The 22717-nt window shown below is 37.3% G+C and overlaps 1 protein-coding gene across 1 annotated transcript; it reads left to right on the top strand.

Annotated features, from left to right (window-relative positions):
* Positions 1-604: 604 nt before the first annotated feature.
* Positions 605-22340, top strand: LOC110105907 (50S ribosomal protein L3-2, mitochondrial). Its single transcript, XM_020835590.1, has 5 exons — positions 605-1135; positions 1818-2027; positions 20882-20986; positions 21449-21562; positions 21704-22340. Exons 1-5 carry the CDS (start codon positions 818-820, stop codon positions 21875-21877), a joined length of 921 nt encoding a protein of 306 aa, XP_020691249.1. The 5' UTR covers positions 605-817; the 3' UTR covers positions 21878-22340.
* The last annotated feature ends 377 nt before the right edge of the window (positions 22341-22717 follow it).

The following is a 22717-nucleotide window of genomic DNA, read 5'->3' on the forward strand; positions in this document are numbered from 1 at the left end:
AACCTTGCCTATGGAACAATTATTACGTCCTCTGACCGAACGTAGAGCTACGTTCGGCCGCCAATAACATGTCGCCACGTGCTCTTACTCTTTACCGCGCGGCCCGATGACTTAACCCGAACTGGAACCCGGGAATGCTATGTTCACGATTTTTCTCGGTATTGCTCGGTATTTGCTCAATATTTGCTCGGTATTGCTTCGCAAAAGCGAGAAATGCTGCTCTGTGAAGGCCAATACCATGAAAATGCCGAGTTGTACCGAGTTTTTCTACAACTCGGTACAACTCGGTATTTGCTTGGGATTTGCTCGGTATTCCTAGGTATTTGCTTAGTATTGCTAGAAAAAACTCGGTACAACTCGGTATTTGCTCGGTATTGCTAGATATTTGCTCGGTATTGGTTATTGTCGAGCAAAATCGATCAATACCTAGCAATACCGAGCAATCTTGGGTCCGTTCCGGGTCGGGTTGTCGGGGCGCACGGTAAATAATGAAAATGCGTGGCGCAATTATATTGACGGCCGAACGTAAAGTTGCGTTCGTTCAACGGACCAAATAAAAGTTCTTGCCTATGACCAATATTAGCATGTAGAGAATCGACCCAACCCGGCCCCGCCCACTAATGAGTCGCATCTAAGCGGTCTACTCCCACAGAGCTAACTGCTAACTGTTCCAAAAACCCTACCCCCGCCGTCGCCACCCTCTCTCTCTCTCTTCCTCTTCCTCTCTTGTATCATGCTATCGTCGGGACGCAGACCGTCATATCTTGCCGCCGGCATGCTGCACAGCTAGTTTCTTCATTTCTCTTCTGGATACGCCATGTTTGCTTCTTCCAGAAGCCTTATCTGCCGCTTCCGCCTCATTCTACCGGGCCAATTCATTCACCGAAGCTTAAGCGCGGAGCCTCTTTTAAATGGATATGAGAGTGAGTCCGCCAGAAGTGGTCGCATCATTGAGGCCATGCCGAGGACAATGATGCCTAACTCGAAGAGAACGGGTGCGATCGCCGTCAAGTGTGGGATGACGGCGCTGTGGGACAAGTGGGGGGCGCGGGTGCCGATCACGATCCTGTGGCTGGACGATAACATTGTTTCCCAAGTGAAGACACCGGAGAAGGAGGGGATCGTCGCCCTGCAGGTTAGATTGGAGCAAAGAGAGGTTTTTATTGCTGTGGTTGCTTGAGGTGTTAATGTTTATTTTCTCCCCTCCCAGGCTTTGATGTTTGTGTCTGTTTTTTTTTTTTCCTTCTAATTATATTTTAATTGATGTTTTTGGTTGCCCTGCACTCTTACTGCTGATTCTGCAAAGCTCACTTTTGTTATTGTTGTCTTTTATGTGTTCCTTGTCTTCTACTTATTACCTACTAAGAGATAATGTGACTTGGCTCTTCTAGTTCATTCAGATTAGAATTCACGTTTCATGTAAATTATCCTTATGCTAAGCAGTTTTTTTGCCAAGCATGCCACTAGCTCATAGTGGTGTAATGACGCCTATCTTGTTGATGTTCAATTGAGCCATTTGTAAAATCTATTATGAAGTCCGCGATGTTTTACTCATAATACTCCAACCCGAGGAAGATGAGCGTGCATAAGCTGATCAACATTACGAGCAATCCAATGATAATAATGTTTTTAGTATGAGTTGGGATGTACTTTTTGCTGCCAAGTTTTTTTTTTCTTTGATATTGTCTTTGATGAAATAGTGTTTTGCTTGCTCGCGTGTGGAAGTATATTAAATTCAGAACTTGGTATGCAATTTGTTTTTGGTTTATTTTACTGATATGGTCAAGGTGTGGATTCTCAGTTTATATTATTTGTAGATTGGTGCAGGTCAGAAAAAAGAAAAACATCTTAGAAAACCTGAAGTTGGGCATTTTCGAGCTCAAGGTGTTCCTCTAAAGAGGAAACTGAGGGAGTTTCCGGTGACCGAGGATGCTCTTCTCCCTGTTGGTACTCCAATAACGGTTCGACATTTTGTGCCAGGCCAGTATGTGGATGTAACTGGGATTACTCGGGGTAAAGGTTTCCAGGTATCAAATTCTTATGATGGCTGGTATTATTTTGTGTTACTCTAATCACTCGAGCATTGACCGATTGTTTTCATCAGCATGTTGGTGTTTTTCTGTTTCACTGCCATTTCATGATATTTCTAACATTATCATTGGTGAATCATAATCCAATATTGGAGCAATTTGCATGTATCTTGGTAGTGTGTATTTTTGTTAGCACTAACTAACATCATGTTTGCACATATCTAAAGCTTTTCCTTCCATTTTACAAAATGAATGGTGAAGATGGAAAGTATCATATTTGAAATGAAAACTATGGCTGCCAACTAGTGATGAAATCAGAACAAAAGGACTTCTGTGCTCAAAACACAGGAACAAAGGAACTTTTGATAGTAATGAAGGCTTATTCGGAGCTTCTTTATTAAATTTTCTGGGAATTGTTTGCGACGTTGTGATAACATTTCAATGCAGGCCAACTCTAAAAAGTCAGCTAAGCTGCAAACTATGGTTTAGCCTTGAAAACTTTGCTAGTTTGAACCTATTTATTCACTTAGGATTGTTAACTTTAGCATAGATAATTCAAGAATTAATTAGCCATGAAATTGGTTGAAATTAGTTAGCCTTGTGTAATTTTCTTTTGTTAACATGGGCTTGAATGTGGATATTGGTTAGGAACACATGTAGATGACTTGTGAGGGCTAGGTTTGATGGAAAATAGATGTATTATTTGTTTATTTTTAAGCCAATTGCACTCTTTTGCAATATATTGTTGATCAATTATATCACTCTGGCACATTTGTAATTCCTAAACCTTTTCTCTATGGCTGAACTTTCAGATATGTCGGGGCAGTTATTTTGTCGCATTTCCACTTTGTTGATTAAATGTTTAGTATTCTACTCCTAAGAGCACCACATTCATCTTCTCTAATACAAATTTTAAGTTTTTTATTATCATCAATCTCATGAAAGTACTCAGAATGTTGAACAACTTAAAGGGCATAACTAAGCCTTCATAAAGACTTTCTATATTGATTGTGATTTTTAATGGCATGACTATCTGTGCATATTCTTTAATATGATAATATCCATCCATTTTTTTGGGGCCACCAAGCCTTTTCACATGAAATTTGTGCAAGAAAATATAAATTTTATTCAATAAATCATAAAATACAAAGTATGTCCCATTTATGCCTTTTTCAAGCCTAGACAAATTTGAAAAGCTTTAGTAGCCAATAAAATACTATTATATGGATTGATGATTTTTCATAATATAAAGGCAAAGAAATAAGAAAAAATAAAATAAAATCAAAGCTTCAAAAAACATAAAGTTTCAGATTGGCCTAACAAGGCAAGTAGAGTGCTATTGAAGTCAAACAGTTTATGAAGATTTTTCTTCATTGATTGGTATGACCCACCTATCTACCAAGGGACCTTAAATCAAGCTCTTTAATTATTATCCAATGATTTTAAAGAGATCATGGGTTGTTTATAGGCTTGCATGGAGAGTTGTGAATGATGAATGATCCAAATCTTGATGCATTGCCTTAATTTGTTGCATTGTACTTGACTTTTGTCTTGGAGTTGCATCACACTTATAAGTAGACACAATTTCATGTGTATATTGACGTATTTGTGCCCATTTAAAATTGTATATGTGATATTAGATGGTTAAATTCTAGGTCTATTAATTTTTTGTGTAATAATAAAGATTATGGCTACTTTGGGAGGAATGTCACTATCTAGTTTCTACATGTATTTTTTGCATTTGAATATTATCCTCGAGTCCCACCTTTACTCCATACTGAAAGCCCTCAACCCCAACATCACATATCCTTACAATTTACTACAACAATAACAACAACAACAACATCAAGCCTTTATCCCACTACATGGGGTTGGTTATATGAATCCTTTGTCTCCATTGTGTTCTATTAAGAGTTAAATTCTCATTTAAATTTAATAAAAAATACCATTTCTAATATTTTCTAACAAAATTTTTTAGGTATACCTCTACCTTTCTTAACATACGTCAAATCTTATACATCTACTCTCATAGTTTGGTAATCGAAAGGTGAATGTTTTAAGGCGACTCAATGTCACTATCTAGTTTCTACATGTATTTTTTGCATTTGAATATTATCCTCGAGTCCCACCTTTACTCCATACTGAAAGCCCTCAACCCCACATCACCTATCCTTACAATTTACTGCAACAATAACAACAACAACATCAAGCTTTTACCCACTACATGGGGTCGGTTATATGAATCATTTGTCTCCATTGTGTTCTATTAAGAGTCAAATTCTCATTTAAATTTAATAAAAAATATCATTTCTAATATTTTCTAACAAAAATTTTTAGGCATACCTCTACCTTTCTTAACATACGTCAAATCTTATACATCTACTCTCATAGTTTGGTCATCGAAAGGTGAATGTTTTAAGGCGACTCTTTCTAATCTTATCTGCCATTAGAGCAACTCCAACTTTTTCACTTATATACTCATTTCGCATTCTATTTCTAATAGTGAAGCCACTCATCCACCTAAGCATCATCATCTCTGTAACACTTAACTTAATTTTATGCTTCTCTTTTAATGGCCAACGTTCTGCACCATAAAACACTGCAAGTCTCACTACCATCTTATAGAATGTTCCTTTAAGTTTGAGGGGTACTTTTCTATCACTCAACAGGTCGAATGCATTCATCCACTTCAACCATCCAACTTGAATTCTACTAATAATATCCCCATTTATTTCACAATCACTTTGAACAATAAACTCGAGATATCTAAAACATGTACTCTTATTAATGGCTTGATCGCTCAAAATTACAATCCCATCACTAGAACTATTACTACTAAAATTACACTCCATATATTCAATTTTTGATCTACTCAAATAAAAACCTTTAGACTCATAGGTTGACCTCCATAATTCAAGTTTTCCTTTAACTCCTTCTCAAGTCTTATCAACAAGAAGAATATCCATACAATTTACTAAACAAAAAAATTGCCCTTTTCATTTTTTACCTTTGCGATGTTTTTTATTAGCATTTTAATGATTGATGATTACAAAATGAATCTTTAGTTTTTCTATTTTTTCACGTGCTATATTTTTTTATAGAGAGCGTGGATCAAATGTGAACCAAAATTGAGCCCAGTACATTAGTGGTTAGATTAGTTTTCAAACTTATGCTAATATGTGAGGGATAATCTATCATATTGTAACCCTAACATATAACTTATGCAATATGGAACTAAATTCTACCACTAAATGTTCCTTATACAAATCTCTACCCAAGTGAGAACTCTTTATATCAATCATCACTCTCTTTGGCACTTTTAAATGAAATTTTTTACTACAAGTAAGTATTATCAATCAAGAGCCCACATAATCACGAGATCATAGTTTCGAGATCGTGCAAAAAAAAAAAAGAAAAAAAGAAGAGAGCCCACGTAATTATGTGATGTCATCGTGTGAGGTAAATGCTCTTGAATTTCACTCGATCATAGTACAACACATCTATGAATCACTGGTGGGTGGAGCAAAGAAAGTTTCAAAGCTAATAAAGAGGAGAATGATTACAATGAAAGTAATAAAAGAGATTACAAGTGTTTTGTGTAAGTTGTGAATTCTATCTAACACTTTGATGATGGTCCATTTATATGTTTAAATAATGCATTGAAGAATTCTCTGAATGACTTTGGTTAGTGGGCGCATTTCAAGAGGAGCGAAACATTCTAGTTGGTGGAGGATGCATGCGGAAGTGTCAATTTAGGTAAGCCTTAGGTACTACATATCGAAAACTTGTTGGTTGGTGAGCTTGATGAGTAGTGATTTTGTGGATAGACAACATGGGGGGCCATTAGAAGGGACTTCAGGAATATGAAGAGGACTACTACCTAAGGATTCCATGTATTAGCCATGCACATGTGATTAAGGGGCAATGATAGTTGCTTTTGTAATATAATAATTGGCGATTAGAGCAAGCCGATTTGCTAACACTATGGAAGCAAGGCTCAAAGAGAGCGTTGATGAGTTAGTAGAAGCTAGAAGTCAAACAAAGATGGCCTTAACATCTCGAGCAGTCTCATAGATAAGAGATGAGCATCCAAGACTAATGGGTCGGATGATTGATTATGTGAGATTGATTGGCTATATGTGGTTGCGATAGCAAATGATAGGTGAGGCATGTAATTGGATTAGGAATCCATCATAACTATTGAGCGAGTTTTGGTCGAATATTTTGGGCAAGAGGAATCTTGTTAGCTTTTGGGAGACGTAGAGAATTGTGGTTGAATATGGCAAACATAGCATTATTATTTTTCTTCATTTTGAATTTTATAAAGAAATTCAAAATGAAGAATACAAACACATTTTTTACTCATCAATTTTTCATGCCTTCAATACTTGATGTATAAAATCATGAAATTTGTGTTATTTTTCCTAAATCACTTCATGACATCCTTTAAAGTTGCAGCTTGCATTATTTAAAGTAGAAATAAAAGTGCAAGTGGGTTCACGGCGGTAAAGAAAATCGTAACTATGTCCTCCCAAGGCAAAAGAAAAGCAAAAGAGGGAGGAACTGAGCTATGTAAAGCATTTCATATATAATTACAAGAAAGAGTGTAAAAGCCCAAAAGAAGCAAAAGAAGAACCACCTCGGTTGGCAAGGTGAGTTCCCAATTATGTTTGTAGTTCGTACCAGCAAGATAGACTAGTGGTCACTTCAGAGGGTGGGGACAAAACATAAAGTGGAAACTTACCATCACACACCAAGGGGACCAAATCCCCGCCAATGGTCTTGTTGGAAGTTTTCTTCCTCTTTCTGGGCAAATTGGCAATGGGTCCGAGTTGCTGAAGCTCCTTCGCATAATATTGTTTGGAGACTCGTTGTCATTGCTTTTTCGGATCTAACACTGCTAAAAATTTGCTCTTTATCCTGAACTTTGGTGGCTGAGAAAAGAGGTGAACATGGTGAAGATCTTTGAAGATCTAGATGTTACGACTTGTTTGGTGATGAAAAAGATGATACTTGAGGTAGGTAAATCTTCTAACATGAATGCTTTGGCTTAGGATCTTAGAAGTGATTGTGATTGAGTTGTTGTAAGATTTAGTTGGAAGCTGGGATGATGCAGTTGTTGAGATTTCATTGATCTCTAATGGATGATGAGGTATTAAACACAATAAACATGACCACTGATCTGGAATCTAACTTATTTAGAAAGGTAAACATGATGACAATAATTTTAACGAATATGTTGGCAAAGGCACTGGCTAGGATCTATGATGAATGCAAGGGTAAAAAAAATGGTTTGATGCACCGGTTGAGACATCAACACATGCCCATTGTTCCTTGATGGACACCACATGGGCCAGAGGAGGTGCAAGGGACGTTGCTTGGGAGATTGGGCCGAGGAACAACAAGATGAAATTTGTGAATCGATGGGATATGACCAATCGGTGTGGAACGTGTTAACTAAAAAGCCTTGAGGAATCCAGAGGAGAAATTTGCAGGAGGCTGATAGAGATGATATATGCCCCCACAATAAGGGGCATTTGGAGTTGGGAATGTAGAGGTTGCTTCTTAGGTTTTGATATTCCTACATATTCGACCAAAGTAAGATGAGATTAAAGTTCAAATATAATGATGCCAAGTATAAATGGAAACTCCTTTCATACTGTTAAAGGAGTGCCATGTAAAAGAGCTGAAAGACTAGGCAACCCAAGTAGACTTGAATGGAACATTGCCAGTAATTGAGGAGTCATGGAAGGTTGGTCAATACGAACAAGAGGAGATTTAAGGACCAAATGTCTAGGTGAAAGGACTTAGGCATATGATTTCCACTATGTCCAACCTCAAGTGGGACTAGTAGCGATATTTCATTGATTAGGTCATCAAGCAGATAGCTGAAGGTGCCAATGTCAATCTACCAAAACAGCATGGGCAGGTGTTGGCGATTTATGCCGGAGATGCTCTTATGGTTTTCGTAGCAACCTTGAAAGCTTTTAAATATAACATTATTGCGAGGCAACACTGGAGGTGGTCTCACAGTTGAAATCCTTAAGGGGACGGGCCAACAAGGAGTGAAAATACTCAAAATAGTAATGATTTAATTTATGGATGGATGGATGCTAAAGTAATGCACATTAAATGGAATCTTTGCTTTCCAACCTCAAGGTAACAAACATTTGAACCTAATGGTAAACAAAGTGTAGAGTTGGGGATTCTTGTTGTAGTCAACTTTGGCTACTTCAGGAGTGTGTTGTTAACCCGCATGGCTATTTTTGACATGATTCGAGCATGACTAGGGATATTTGATAAATGATGATTCTCAATCTGGTTAATCCCTCATCTTACCATGGGGGAATCAATCCTTCCAGGGATGGAGAGAAGCATGAAGGATAAGTTGAGCAATATAAAAAATTATAGGGTAGCTTGCCTTGGGAATTGTTAAGATGATTTTTGGCATGAAGCCTCCATATCACCACTTCAAATGAAATGGAATCCTCTTTTATTATGAGCTTGTGTTCTTATTATTATCCTATAGTTGTTGAGCAAGGGTGGCTTGATGAGGCATAAATCAAGGGGTTAATTGACCATGTTAGATTGATTTAGCTTGCAACATCGTAAGCTACTTAGAATTAATGAGATTTCAAAACAAACAAGTGTGAACCAAATATTTGCTAGCATTTAAGCTAGACATTTAGGTTCATATGAAAAATATTTAAGATAATAAAATAAAGTGTGTTTGGGCATGATAGTTGTTGGGAAGAAGGGTTATAAGTCTATCATGTTGGGCAAGAAGGGTTATAAATCATTGAGTCAACTGAGGTGATTGGCTAGGGAGGTTTGGCACTTTGGCTGACTAGTCCAGGCAAGACAATTGAAGGACACAAGTTGGAAAATATTGATTTAGGCAGGAGAGGGGAGTTAAGCAGTCGATGTACAAAATTACGTAAGGAAATCTAAAACATGCGTGCTGTGTGACATGCACAACAGGGAATTGCTATGATTCCTATCATATTTAGGAGGCGAAACAATGTGATCTAGATGATTGCTAGTCTCCCCTAGCTGCGACAAGGATGCACAAGTATAAATGGATATAGGATAAATAAAAAGAAAAAAAAAGGATATAGGATGATCATGTCATTCTTTATGATGTCGGGAAATTTTAAACTTTCTTTCCCTTCTTTTTCTTCTTTCTTCTTGCTTACAAGAATTCTAATGATTTTTGTGAAGGGGTGGATTACAATTCGAAGGATTCCTCTTTCTTGCTCATAGACAATTTTAGGAAGAATATGCTTCTTTTTTCACATTAATGATGTTCTCTTGTCACCAAATAGGGAGTGTCAAAATAATTTCTTGCAGGGGTAATTTCTTTGTTGACCAATTTCATTGTTGGTTCTAGTTGTCATTTTGTAAAGAGCTAATCGATTTCCTTGGGCAAGTGTCCTTTGGTACTAACATAATTGATATTGAATTCTAATCCTATCTTGTTTGGTACATTGAGCTTTTTGTCAACCATGGATGGAATCTGATAGGCTTTGATGAAGTTGCTTGACCTTTTTTATGCTCAAGAAGTGGATGGATTGGTTTCCCTCACCATCATGTGTGTAGAATTAAATGCGTTAAATGAGTGAAATAAGAATTTTGCACGATTTCTTGATAAAAATAATTATGATTAGAGCTATTAGCAAATTAAAACGATCAAATAAAACTTAAGAGCGGCCACTTCCGTTTAGGCCAAGTTGCACAATAATCGCTTAGATTATCAAAACAACAAAGAGAATCAAGACATACAAATGGAATAGCTTTCAACAAAATCCCTAGTCTAACAATAAGATTAGAAGCAAATAAGGTGCACTCAATTCCTACGTTTACTAAGCTCGGCAGAGTTTGGAGAACAAGATCATCATGAATCTATCAAATCACAAGAACAAGTTAAACAATGACAATACGAGAAAAGAAAGATTGGTAAACCCTTATCACGTTTGAGTGGTGATCCTCCATTGAACGGTGCCAAGTTGTTCTTCAATAGCTTCAACGAGGGTGTCCATGATGCGCTCTACGTACTCTTCTACGGTGCTGTCGATGCGCGGGTTGACGTCAAAGAAGGTCGAGTGAAGGATGCAAACAAATCCTTGCTCGTCGTAGGTGGGACCATACTCAAGATCTGGATCGGCCATTCATGAATGCTAGAAGAAGGTCGTCTTCGAAGATCACTAACAACCTTTGAAACTCTGTTGGAGAGAAAAACATTTCTCTTGATCTTGAGGTGGAGATGAGGATGGTGTGGCCGGCCAAGGGAGGAAGGGGAAGGATTTGATTTGGTTAGGTTTGGGAGAAAAGGAAATGTTTCCAAACACTACTCTAATTAATCCTTATGTTTGGGAATAATTAAAGGAGGGGGGAGAGGGGGTGTGGGTGGCGGCATGAGAGAGGTGAGGGTGAGGGATTTATTTCCAAATTCTAATGTTAGGATTTGGAAAGTATTTAAAAGACGTGGGCTTTGAAAATTTCGGCCTAGAGAGGTGGGAGAGATTTTAATTATTTCCAAAGTGGAGAGAGGGGTTTTAGGAAATAATTCCTAATCCCATTCATGATGGGGCCGGCGGCTATAGAGAGGGAGGGAGGAATTAATGAGGCATTTAATGTCTGCTTAAATTAATAAACTAAGTTTGGAAAGAAATATTTCCTCCCTTCTTAATTTAAAATTTAAATAGGAATCGTTTTGGTAAGTTTCCTAAAATAGGATTTTATAAATTAAGTAACTCTTTGAATTTGATTATGAAGAGAGTTACCAAAATTATGAATTCTATTTTAGGAAGGTTGAGGGGGACATGTAAAGAGGGGGGGGGGGTGGGACTCAAGTGGCCGGCAGCTAGGGTGGAGGGGCCGCCAGTTTTGGTAGTGGGGATGGGGGAGTAAGGCTGGCGGTGGTGGGTAAAGGAGGAAGGGAAGAGATAGGAAATAAAACCACGAACCTGACTCGTCTAGGTTGGTGGGTGATGCGCAATCTTCCCTCTCCTAGGGATCTCACTCCGATTTCTCAAACTCTCAAGAGAACTCAGAAGATTTGTGGAAAATTTTCTTTCATTCATTCATTAACATCAAAAGAAAATAATGGGGCTATATATAGCCTCATACAAAGACTCATGAAAAATAAAAGACAACAACGCTCATTGGGCTTACATACGACCTTCCTTAAGTAAGGGATAAAAATGGAAAGCTATTAAAGCAAATACAATATGACATAATAATAAAGAAAATAGATAATACAACTCAGAAATACAATGACTCAATTGTGGCCGTAGATCGACGGCCACGTCTCTGATAGACTTTCCACACTCTGATGTCCCCATCATCATGTTTCCATTATAATTAAGCACATATGATCTTAATGGCTCTGTCAAGCAGTGGAAGGCTTAGTACTTCTATGTTGCTTTGTGAGGTGGCTGGATGATTGCTACAACTCCAGCCAACCCTAAGATGTTGATCAGTGCTACCTATGTCTTGGATGATATCAACAAGTTGTTATAGAGATGGAGTGTAAATAAGAGATGTCTAATACAATGATACTAATCGACCTTGCTCATCCTAAGTTGAAATTATAGAAGTCAATTTGTTTACACAAGGTGTAAGTGTGTCTCTCTACGTTGGAGGGGATGAAAAGGATGATCATTAACGGTGTCTTCTTACCATGACAAAGGGAAGATCAACATTAAGTTTGTTGTAGTGCTTTATTAATAGGCCAAAAATTGACAGAGGAAGAGGTGAGGAGCATTGAAACCATTTTCTTCTCCTTAAATAGGAGAGAATTTTTCATGGGCAAAGGGTCGACGGAGAACTGTTGATAGTGCATATGTGGAGGCATCGGGGCTCGGGCAGATAGGAGAAGGATCATACTCAATGACTATATCGTGATAGAGCTAGTAAGAGCTGCTACTAAGCGGACAACAGAGGCCTCTTTACCATCTATCAGAGCCTATTGGATTTGGTAGGAGTTAATGGTTCAAGAGGCTTTTGGGTTAGTCTATTCTTCCTTCGGAACAAGTATTGGTTAGGAGAAAGTGCTTCTCGTTGGATTGGTTACTTTAACAATTATGTGTTGGCACATCCCAATCCATACCCTGGAGAAAGAGTCGAGTGTGACGGATATTCGCATGCTTATCTCAATGATGCTCATTTATTGGAATGACATCAGCCCAGGAATGGAGAATGTTAAAGTGATCTAGGTGATTTTAGATTGGCTAGAATTGATCTATGCATGTAGTACTGATGTGATGCATTTTGTCTAGATCTATTGCTCTATGTTATGAATTGCATGCTAGTCAAAGAGGTCCACATTGAAACTACAAATTATTATGCGCGGATACAGACGCCATTCGGAGGTGAATCAGAATGCGTCATGTCACCCATTTGATGTGTACCGGGTGATGTGGCGCGTTTTGATTCGCCTCCGGGTGGTCCGGTGTGGCTATGAAGGCTCTATAGGAGGTCAAGAAGTAGAAGATTATGACCGTCAAGACTCAAGATTGTTGAGATATCAAAGAAACACAAGGAAGGCATGATAACATAAACGAAAGAATGGTTGTTAGTCGGATTCAGAGTTGAGGGAAGTTCATGACCTCTATTTTTAGCTCTATAACTCCATTTTTAGCTCTAGACAAAGTGGAGTCCCTTCGTCAAGAGCATGAGATTGAGAGGTAAATGTTGGAAGCCATTAAGTTCTCCTTGACGGCTAGGGAGGAGCTAATCATCAACTTATGGAAATCAAGAGTTATGCGATTGTGGAGGTGGAGGTTGAGCAACTGTGAGCTAAGCATGCTAAGTTGAAGAGGGAAATAGAAACCTTACCATTGTTGTTGGAGGAGATTTCCTCCTGAGAGAATGGCAACGCCAACTTGTGTATGGATGATGCTTGTCTTGGTTGAGTCGGTTTCAGTTCCTTTGGGATTATGTGAAGAGGTGACACTTGATTGATGATGAAAGTCTTTCACCCTTCACCCATGAAGTTTTCATTGAAGTGGCAGAGGAACTAGAATGGCCATCTAATATTTTGTAAATAAGCGCACATGCATACACATAGGTATAAGCCAAGTCTGTGTGGGCATTATGGGTCTCCGAAAGGATTCCGCTCGTGTGGTTCGAATGCAAAGGGTACGATCACACTATCCCGTAGGACAAAATGGTTTTAGACCTTTACAATCGACATAAGCAGGCCGATGGAAGAGCAGATGGAGTTATAGATACGATTAGCCATGGAGGATAGCGGCTTTCACCTACCAACCTCGATGGATAATAATATCTATAACCCTAAATTCACGAGATTTCCCCTATTCGATACATCAGCATCGAATAGGGTTTATTTGATTGTGGGGATCGGTTTCCTACGGGCGCAAGCCCCCGTAGTTAATTACATCCTAAGCCTTGACTTAGGAAAACTCTCGATTAAGGATGTTAGATTATCTACTTCTTGATTTGGTGCACAAAAAGAATTCCTAAGTTCTATTTCAGAGAGTCTCTTCTATTTATCTTTAATGATGATTAGACCTTTTTGAATGGATAAAGATATGATTAAAATTTTGAGTTTAGAAGATCAAAGATCAAATTACTATCCTAAGAGGAGTGACATACTCAAAACATAGATGAAAGGAGACACACTGATGGGTGTACAACCTGGACTTATACTTGCCTGGAGTGAGCTGCCAGCTAACATCCTAAACACAATCAAACGTTCTATATGTATACAAGATAGGAAGGCTCTATCCTAGGAATCAAGGATTCGTAGTTTAAAAGATTTCAATCAGGGACTCTACAATATGCAAAAGAATGTACCTAACGTCATGTTATTGATAGAAACATATACGAAATATCCCTAGATCTATTGATGTGATGCTGTAATGTGATTTTGGCATGTATTAAGTGGCATAATGTGAGGTAAGGTGTGTAAAAATGAATGCATGCATGACATTCAGAGTACAGAAAAAATAAATAAACACACCCTAAGGGTACCCTCCAGGCAAGGTACCCGCACAGAAAAGCATTCAAACGGTGCCCACTGGCACAAATAGGTGGCCTACTCTACAGGCCTAAATGACCCTAATGGTCTCTAAGGCTCACATAAAAAAAAAAGAAAGAAAAATGGGGGAGGGGTATCGTACCCAAAAATTGGAAAAGGCCAAAATCCTAGTGATTGCCCACTTCGTGTGGGAAAACAACGATGCCAAGGCACAAGTAGGTGGCCTACTCTACAGGCCTAAATGACCCTAATGGTCTCTAGGGCTCACAAAAGGGGGCAAGCTTTGACCTATAGGGCCAAAGCTTCGTCAGTGAACTTAACCTAAGGCTGGCTACCTAAACATGCTAGAATACCTTTTAACAAGAAGTGTGTGATGTGAAGCATGTTCCGATATATAATTAAAAATTTACTTTACAAGTTGCAGAAATTATACCTGAATGTGGCGCTGCCATTTAAAAGCTTATAAGCAAATGATGTCGCTCGCTCCTCGATCATTAAGCTCCGATGTACCTCGCAAAATAAGATAACAGAAAAATAGATATATGAGCGTAGATGCCGTTCAGAAAAGAAATGCAGGTAAATGAAATAATAACTGACAGGAAATTTAAGAATTGCATTTATATAATATGTGCATGTAGTAAATACTAAACATCAAAAGAAAATATTAGCATAACCTAGGGCTAAAGGTCGTGTCCTAACCAAACAAGTCTAGGTGTGTGTAACAGGTTGTGTGGTTTTGGATAGGTCCTATGTAGGATAGTTTAATGTTTTCATTTGATTTGTTGAAGGGCAGAAGGAGGATTTTGATTTAAGTCTAAATATTAGTATTTTAGGATTGATTTTAGAGATTTTTATTTTAGGATTTGATTGAATTATTTTAATTGGTTATAAATTAGAAAGAAAGATGAATTAGATGGCTTATTATCAATTAAGGGGTTAGATTAATTAAGTTTGCTATCAACTGGTTCGTGGCGTTGTGCCACCAGGCTCGAGGAACCAGGCCTCCTTAGGACACTTAGCCCCGCAACCCGGAGTAGTCCATCCTAAAAACCAAGTTGATATAGTTATATTAAGAGGTTTGTTGATTGATTTTTAACAGATTAGTTTAAGGTTTGATTGAGTTTTAGGTGAGTTAGAAGGCTTTGGGTTATAATATAACCTTTTAATAAATTCTTTATGATCCATTTAGTTTAGGTTAAGTTTTGATTCACTTGACTTAATATTAAAGGTGTTTTAGACTAAGTGTGTTATTAATAATAAGTGAGTTTGATTAAAGCTTTGATTTTTTATGAGTCTTTTATGTTGGGCTAATTTTAGTTTAGGTTTGCTCTCCTGATTTAATCTACATCTTTTAAGACTTTTAGGTTGGTTAGGGGTTGTTTAAGGGATCAGTTAAATTTGATTTGAATTTTGCAGTTTAGTAGTTATATTCGTTAATTAAGATTGGATTAAGAATAAAATGTTTTGATACATTTTTAGAAGTTGGAGTATGATTGATTCGATTGGTCGGTTATTAACAGATTAAGGCACGCTAAACCTAGGAGAAAGTGTCACTAATTTTTCTATGTTCTGATGTCTCTATCCTATAAGGAGCATGCACCCTAAGTCTATGTTATTTAAGACTCAATCCTTAATTTTTGTCCTTATATGTCATTAGTGTTATAGGGGATAAAAGGAAATATTTTTCTAACCCTTTGGACATTTGCAAGCATCGAATATTCAAGCATAAATAAAGAAGTGGCAGAAAGACTAAAAGCAAAGTAAAAGACAACTAAATGTATGAGAGAGAACAAGAATGAAAATCAAATACAAAAGGAATGTAGGCATTGTTGTTATTGGGCACACTTATTTGAAGTCAAGTGTACCCTAAAGCAATATTACAATGCCCTTTACTATCCCCACAGTCCAAATAAAGCACTTGATACGAACCCGACTCGACTACACAAACTATTCCCTACCACACTCAAAGCAACAAAGGAAGCTCAAGTTCCCAAAAACTAGAACTAAAACAAAATTCCTTTGTATCCACTACGTTCTTCCAACCTCAGATTTTAGAAGCAAACATTAGAGAAAGCCAATTTATATAAGAAAGATTATTTTTGTTCCAAAAAAACCCAAAGAGACTTCACTACACAAAGCTAATAATAAAACTAGAAATCCCAAAATTACTTCATGAAAACCCTCTAAATGAAATACTACACAAAATTCCACACAAAGCATCTATGAAAATCTTTTGACACAAAACTCTATAGAAAAAGACCAATAATCAAGTGCCTCTATGACATTTGGAGTGGGGTAAAATCATAAAAAAAAAATCTCCAATGAAGAGACTTCGCATAACTCTTCGTAACAAAACATTCCAAAACTTATCATAAAATTTCTCAACATGAAATAACTCACAAAAAGAAAACTATTCGGAAAGCCTCCGACAATAAAAGGACCCACAAAACTCTCCAACATAAGACAAGCCATAAAACTTTCTAATATAGAAGAAACATAAAGACTTTCCAACATAAACCATCGTTCGCAAAAAGTTGTATATAACTTATATTAACCCTTATCATTTCATTAGTATGGAAAGGAACTACAAAGCCAACAAAGAATGTAGAAAACTCGTCAAAGAGAAAACCCACCTCAAACACACTTTAATATCATTTAACTTGATGCAAGAAATTATACATCTCATGTGTCAAAATAAACATCAATTCTTTCCAACAAAAGTCTTAAAAGATCGTGCATGTAAAGACTACAAAGGGGCAAATATCGACATAGTGTTATATGCATAATTCAAGTAGCAAGATGTTCACCCAAGTAGATGAATTATTCCAAACATCCTCCATTTTATTGTCCTATGTAAACCGATGCATAAAAATGTCAAATGTAATATGAGTTTAAAGAAGGAAGCCTCCCAACATCTTTTACTTCTTCTCTTTTGGAGAAAGTAAATTTCATTCAACAATATTGAACAAAAGAGACATGAATATACCTTAAGAAAAAAAAAAATTCTCTAACAAGTTTTCCGCCTTCAATCATCAAGTGTAAAACCATTACTTACGAAGGATCCAAAATTAATCATGATGATATTGTAAAAAAAAAAAAAAAAAAGAACATGCATCTCAAATTCGCAAAAAAGGCTTTAAAGTAGAAGTATAGTCCAAAGAGGAGCATTTCATTGTTATTTCTAATTGAAAGGAAGAAGGCAAATTTCAGAATTTTATAAAACTTGTTCGCTTATGCATGTATCGCTTTCTTATATAACCAAATCACCTCACATTAAACCCAAAGCATGCTCGATATTGGAATACAAAGCACCATAAACACTTTTCAACACAGATGACAACATGAGCCTCATATAAATCCAAACAAGCAAGCGAAGAAGAATCCAAATTCACAAAAGCATAGAGATATTTCATCACACGTCAACCTCATAACTAAATATGCTTCCCATCACATAAATATCATCACTTTGAATCTATGAAATGCACAATTGCTCTCTAACGAGTTTCCCAACCTTATAATTACATGTCATTAAGAGTCAAAGAGAAAGTTCTAATACCAACTTGTAAACTCGCCTTTGTACCAAATATGCCATACTTCGACAAAAATTTATAATTAATGATATATTTGGGGGCTCATGATAACTCATCAAACTTTCTCCAATGACTAAGAAATATCTCTTTCAAATCAACGAGTATAGACAAAATCCAAAGAATGACAAAATTTCATAAATATAAAGAAATACCAACCCTGTTGAAGTTCACGGAGAATAAAGTCAAGAAATAGCAAATTGAATATAAGAGACTTATTTAAATGTTTATGTCCAATGGGAGACTTAAAGAAATCAATGATTTGGCAAACTATTTTTTTTTTTCAAAAATTCATGAGATTTCGTGATACATTGCAACGTCAGAAAGCTCTCCAATCACGAATCAGACTTTGAAACTTTTCAATACAAAAGATTCTTTGACATAAAAAGTCACTTTTTATGCTCCTCACATAAGGCAAACTTTGGAATTCTTCCAACAAAAATCAAATGTACTCTGTTTGCAAAGGTTTAAGGCATGAGTATATACAATATACTTCAATCGTTATTTGTTCCGATACAAGAGGATGTACGCTCTTGTAAATTTCCTTTTTAAACCACATGTTATTTCATGGAACAAGTAGATTGCAAACTTGCATCAATATTCTCACGAGCCAATTAATCAGATGATTTTGAACATGCATTGCCATGAAAGTTTCTCCAAATTTCTCATCTAACACTAGTATCAAATACAATTCCGGAGAAAGGCTCAACGATCTTTATATACAAATGATTTTATGAGAAGCTTGCATACCCATACTACAACCATCCATTGACAAAAGGGTCATGCTACATTTACCATATCCTTTGGACCTACTAATATAGCCTTAAATGAAATACATTAAGCAGCCACTCCACATATGCTTCATTTATTACATTTCAATGAAGTTTTTTTTTTTTTTTATATGGTCAAATATGGTAACAATCTATAATCACTTGAAAAAACAAAGTTCTACCAAGGGATGGTTAAACTCTACCATGAACCCAATCAAATATAAAAATGTTTAAGATTCATAAAAAAAAACAAAGGAAAGTATGTAAGCACCTCACAATTAATTATAACCCTATAAAACCAGATGGACCTCCAACCGTTCACCATTTGTAACATGTAAAGAAGCCGTACATGAATCAATTGCTAACTCGTAAAGCCGCTCTAAAGAGAATTTACTAAATAATGTTAATGGGAATGGTAAAGTAAATCTGAGAGGACAAACACCTCTTTGATCATAAAAAAAAATTTCTCATATTTGTAAGTACGTAAGCTCACTGACTATAGGAATAGCAAACAGAACTCCTCAAAGGATAAAATCTCATGCTATGGTAAGACCGTTAAGAAGCATTGCATCAAGGGGGACTCTCAAATATTATTATCTTAAAATAGAAATGACATAAACCACTACAAGCAACGTTAATCATACCACATGAAAGGAACTATGAGGGAATCTAGTGAACTTAGTCATGTCAACCTCCCACCAACATAGAAACAAAATAATGTAAAATATTTTTTTACTAAATATGCTCACATATATTTACTTAATCTATAGCCAACCAGAGAGCATCACATACCAATCTTCTTGGAGTTCATCAAAATCCCTCATGAACAAAGTATCATCCATATGAGAGTAATGAAAGATGATGGTAAAGGAAAGGGGGAAGGATAAGAGGAAGGAGGAAAAGAAATAGAGGAAGAAGAAGAAGAAGAAGCAGAGGAAGAAGAAGAAGGGGAGAGACTTATCTTGCAAGAAAGAAGAAGAAAAAGGCAACGACTAGGGATGATCGGCGGCTTCGGGTTCGGTCTAGGCGTCGGGATCGGTCCGGAGAGAGCGACCTAGGCTCGGTCTTGCAACACGAAACCAAGAGCCGGGGTTGGACAAGGCCACGGGTTCGGCCTCCTGCAATGAGGCCGGCGACTAGGGCTTCGTGAGTAAGAGAGACGAGAGGGGGAGAGGGGCTTCGGCCCTGGAACAGAGAGGGAGCGGGGAGCTTCGAGCTCCTTCCTTCTGCGAATCAGAGAGCACGGAGAGGGAGCGGGCCTTCGGGCACTGGCTCGGTCCGAACAGAGGAGAGACGGAGACCAGAGGGGGATCTCCTAGGCTCTGCGAATGGGAGAAAAATCCAGAGAAAGAGAGAGAGAGAGAGGGAGCGAAATTGAGAGGGGGGAGAAGGGGCGGGCTGTGCGAAAATTCAGAGAGAGAGGGAGGAGCGGATGCCCTAGTCAAAACTGCGGCTGGAGCTTTTCTCTACACCAGTCCAGAGAGATCACGGGACTGAGCACTGCCACCCGGCATAGTCCAAATTTCGGGGAGATTAAGACCGTCGATTGCGTTTCCGGATTCAGAAAAATAAATTCAAATGTAGTAGAAAGTCAAGTAGGATTCAATCGGAATTGAATTTGGCCCATTGGGTTGAAATCAAGTCTACAATGGGTTCAATCCGGTTCAATTCAGGTTAATTCAAATTCGGCCCAATCCGATCAAATTAATTCAGTAATAATAATAATAATAATAATAATAAAATAAAAATAATAAAACCAAACTCTAATCAATGTTGATTCGGGTTGAGTCGAGCTTGACGAGGCCCGATCAACTCGATTAAAGGTGCTCGAGGGCGAATCAAGACAAAAACGAGGTCAACAGGCATCTCATCGTGAATCCGATCAATGTGCTTGAGGCTCTGAAAGTATGTTGTCAATCAGTTTGATCCCTAGGGGCATTTAGGGAGAGGGGACCACATTGGCATTGAATGTGGAAAGAATGAGCCGTTAAAGTGCTAAAAACTACATGAATCATTTGATTGTTGTGAAATCATTAACTTTAATATCACTTTTAGAGTGATCAAAATTGAACCTCATATGCTATTGCCCAAATTCACTTTAAACTCAAATGCTTAAGCCTATGTGTGGGTCAGCCTATAGCATATCTATGCAACAGATTTTTAACATATCCGATGTGGGATGAAATCCAATAACTCTTAACGATTTCTTGCAGAATATATAATGTAAAATTCTGCGAGAAACTTCCTTGATATTCATTGTTGTCTTGGTCCATACTATGAGCTAGTGATAGAACTTATTGTTATTGCCTTTTTGCTGCATTTATTTTAACATTCATAAACTCATTTTCCAATTTACTCGTTTGTAAAAGGTTTTTTTTTACATGAAAGTTATTGCTTTTATTTTCATCCACCCGAATGGAAACGGGGGAGGGACTGCTACCTAATCATTTCCTTCAGCTTCTTTTCACCATGTTTTTCTATCATTCTCAGGGTGTGATGAAAAGGCATGGTTTTAGCGGTGGACCCGCATCGCATGGTACATCATTAGCGCACCGAGCTGGAGGTTCTACTGGTCAGAGAGATGCTCCTGGAAAGGTACAAAATGATTTGTTAGAGATTGATAATTTCTTGTTTAGAAACTAAATATGTGGAGCAAATGTCCTTATGTCAATCTGAGTATGGAATGATGCCTCTGTTTTTCTATCTATCTTATGATTTTTCTTTGCATTTTGTGGAGGCCCTTCGGTCATGTTGTATGCAAAACAAGTAGAAACTGCTACATGTGTCTGTGATCACTTTAGCCTTTCTCCTTTAGCTAGTTTTAGAACTATATAGTTTTACATCTACTTTTTATTATATAGCTAGGTGTTTTTTTGACTCTCTGGAACGTAACAATTAAAAATCATACAATATTAGAATTTCTAAGCCCAAATTTGTTATTTTTACACATCATCTTTGCATACTAACTTGATATTTGAATGAACATGGTTACATGTACTGATCATTTTCGGCATTTCAGCTTAAGTTATTGGCAAAACACCTTAATTTTTTTAACAGGTTTTCAAGGGAAGAAAAATGGCTGGTCGTATGGGTGGAAAGCAATGCACTGTGAAGAATGTTTGGGTTTATAAGATAGATCCTGCAAGAAATATGATGTGGGTTAGAGGCCAGGTTTGTTCACCTCTTCCATAATTCAGATTTTTCCATCTTATCGAAGAAACCTCCATCAAAGATTTTATTTTTTATCAGCGAATAATGCAATAGAAGATAGTGTGCTGTCATCTTACTTTATGACTGAATGAACTCTGGCAGGTTCCTGGTGCTGAAGGAAACTTTGTTTTCGTCAAAGATGCTGTGTACAAGAAGCCAGAAAACTCATTGCTGCCCTTCCCCACCTATTTTGCCCCAGTAGATGAGGAAACCCAAGAGCTAGAACCCATAGTTGCTGATCTTGGGGATGTAGATCCTTTCATGGCAGCTGATTAGCAAATTACTGGATATCAAATGCTGCAATCTCTTCTTCTTACTTGAATTGAATGTGAGTGCTTCCGGCAAGTGCCTTTAAGGCTTCGTTTCGGACGGCTTTTTCACTGTTTCTTGAAGCAGCTTTTCAGTACAAAAAATTTAATTTTTTTAACTAAAATGCTGCTTCAAGAAGCAGTAAAAAAGCCATCCCAAACGAAATCTAAGAGAATTATCAGGTTTTTTTTGCCGTAAATTTTAGCAGTTCACATCAACTTGTAGAATGAGCATGAGCTACAACCATTTGGCCGGAAAACCACAGCTAATCTTTGCAAACTACTTAGATTATCTCCCATAATTAATATCTTGATTCTTGGAATAGAAATTGTTGTGTTTCATTAGCTCTGTAAGAAATTTCCTGTTTAAAAAGGGCATTTTATGAAATAAACATGGTTTAGTAATTGACCACTTAACTATTTTTTTGCCAGATGCTGTCAGTGCACAGCTCGTTGAAGTTAAGGAAAATACTTCTCTGCTTATTCTTCTGTTCTTTTGGAGAAATTATTTTGTGCGGAGACTGAACATAGGACACCGTCCGGAGGCTAATTAGAATGTGCCACGTTACCTAGCAAGGGGTGATGTGGCACGTTCTGCTTGGTCTCCGGACGATGTTCGGCGTCCGCACAGAATAATTTTTCGTTCTTTTGACATTCTTCTTAACAATTACTGTTCCAGAACCTGGAAGACTGTTTTATTAGTTTAAAGTATATATGTACATCTACCATCATCCTGGTTGTAAATTTGTTTTGATCGAAGCATTTCAGAATTAATTATAAATTTTGTCCAAGCTGAGTTATCTGTGGA

This window comes from Dendrobium catenatum, unplaced genomic scaffold (genome assembly GCF_001605985.2).
Source record: "Dendrobium catenatum unplaced genomic scaffold, ASM160598v2 fragScaff_scaffold_716, whole genome shotgun sequence".
Taxonomy (NCBI): Eukaryota; Viridiplantae; Streptophyta; class Magnoliopsida; order Asparagales; family Orchidaceae; genus Dendrobium; species Dendrobium catenatum.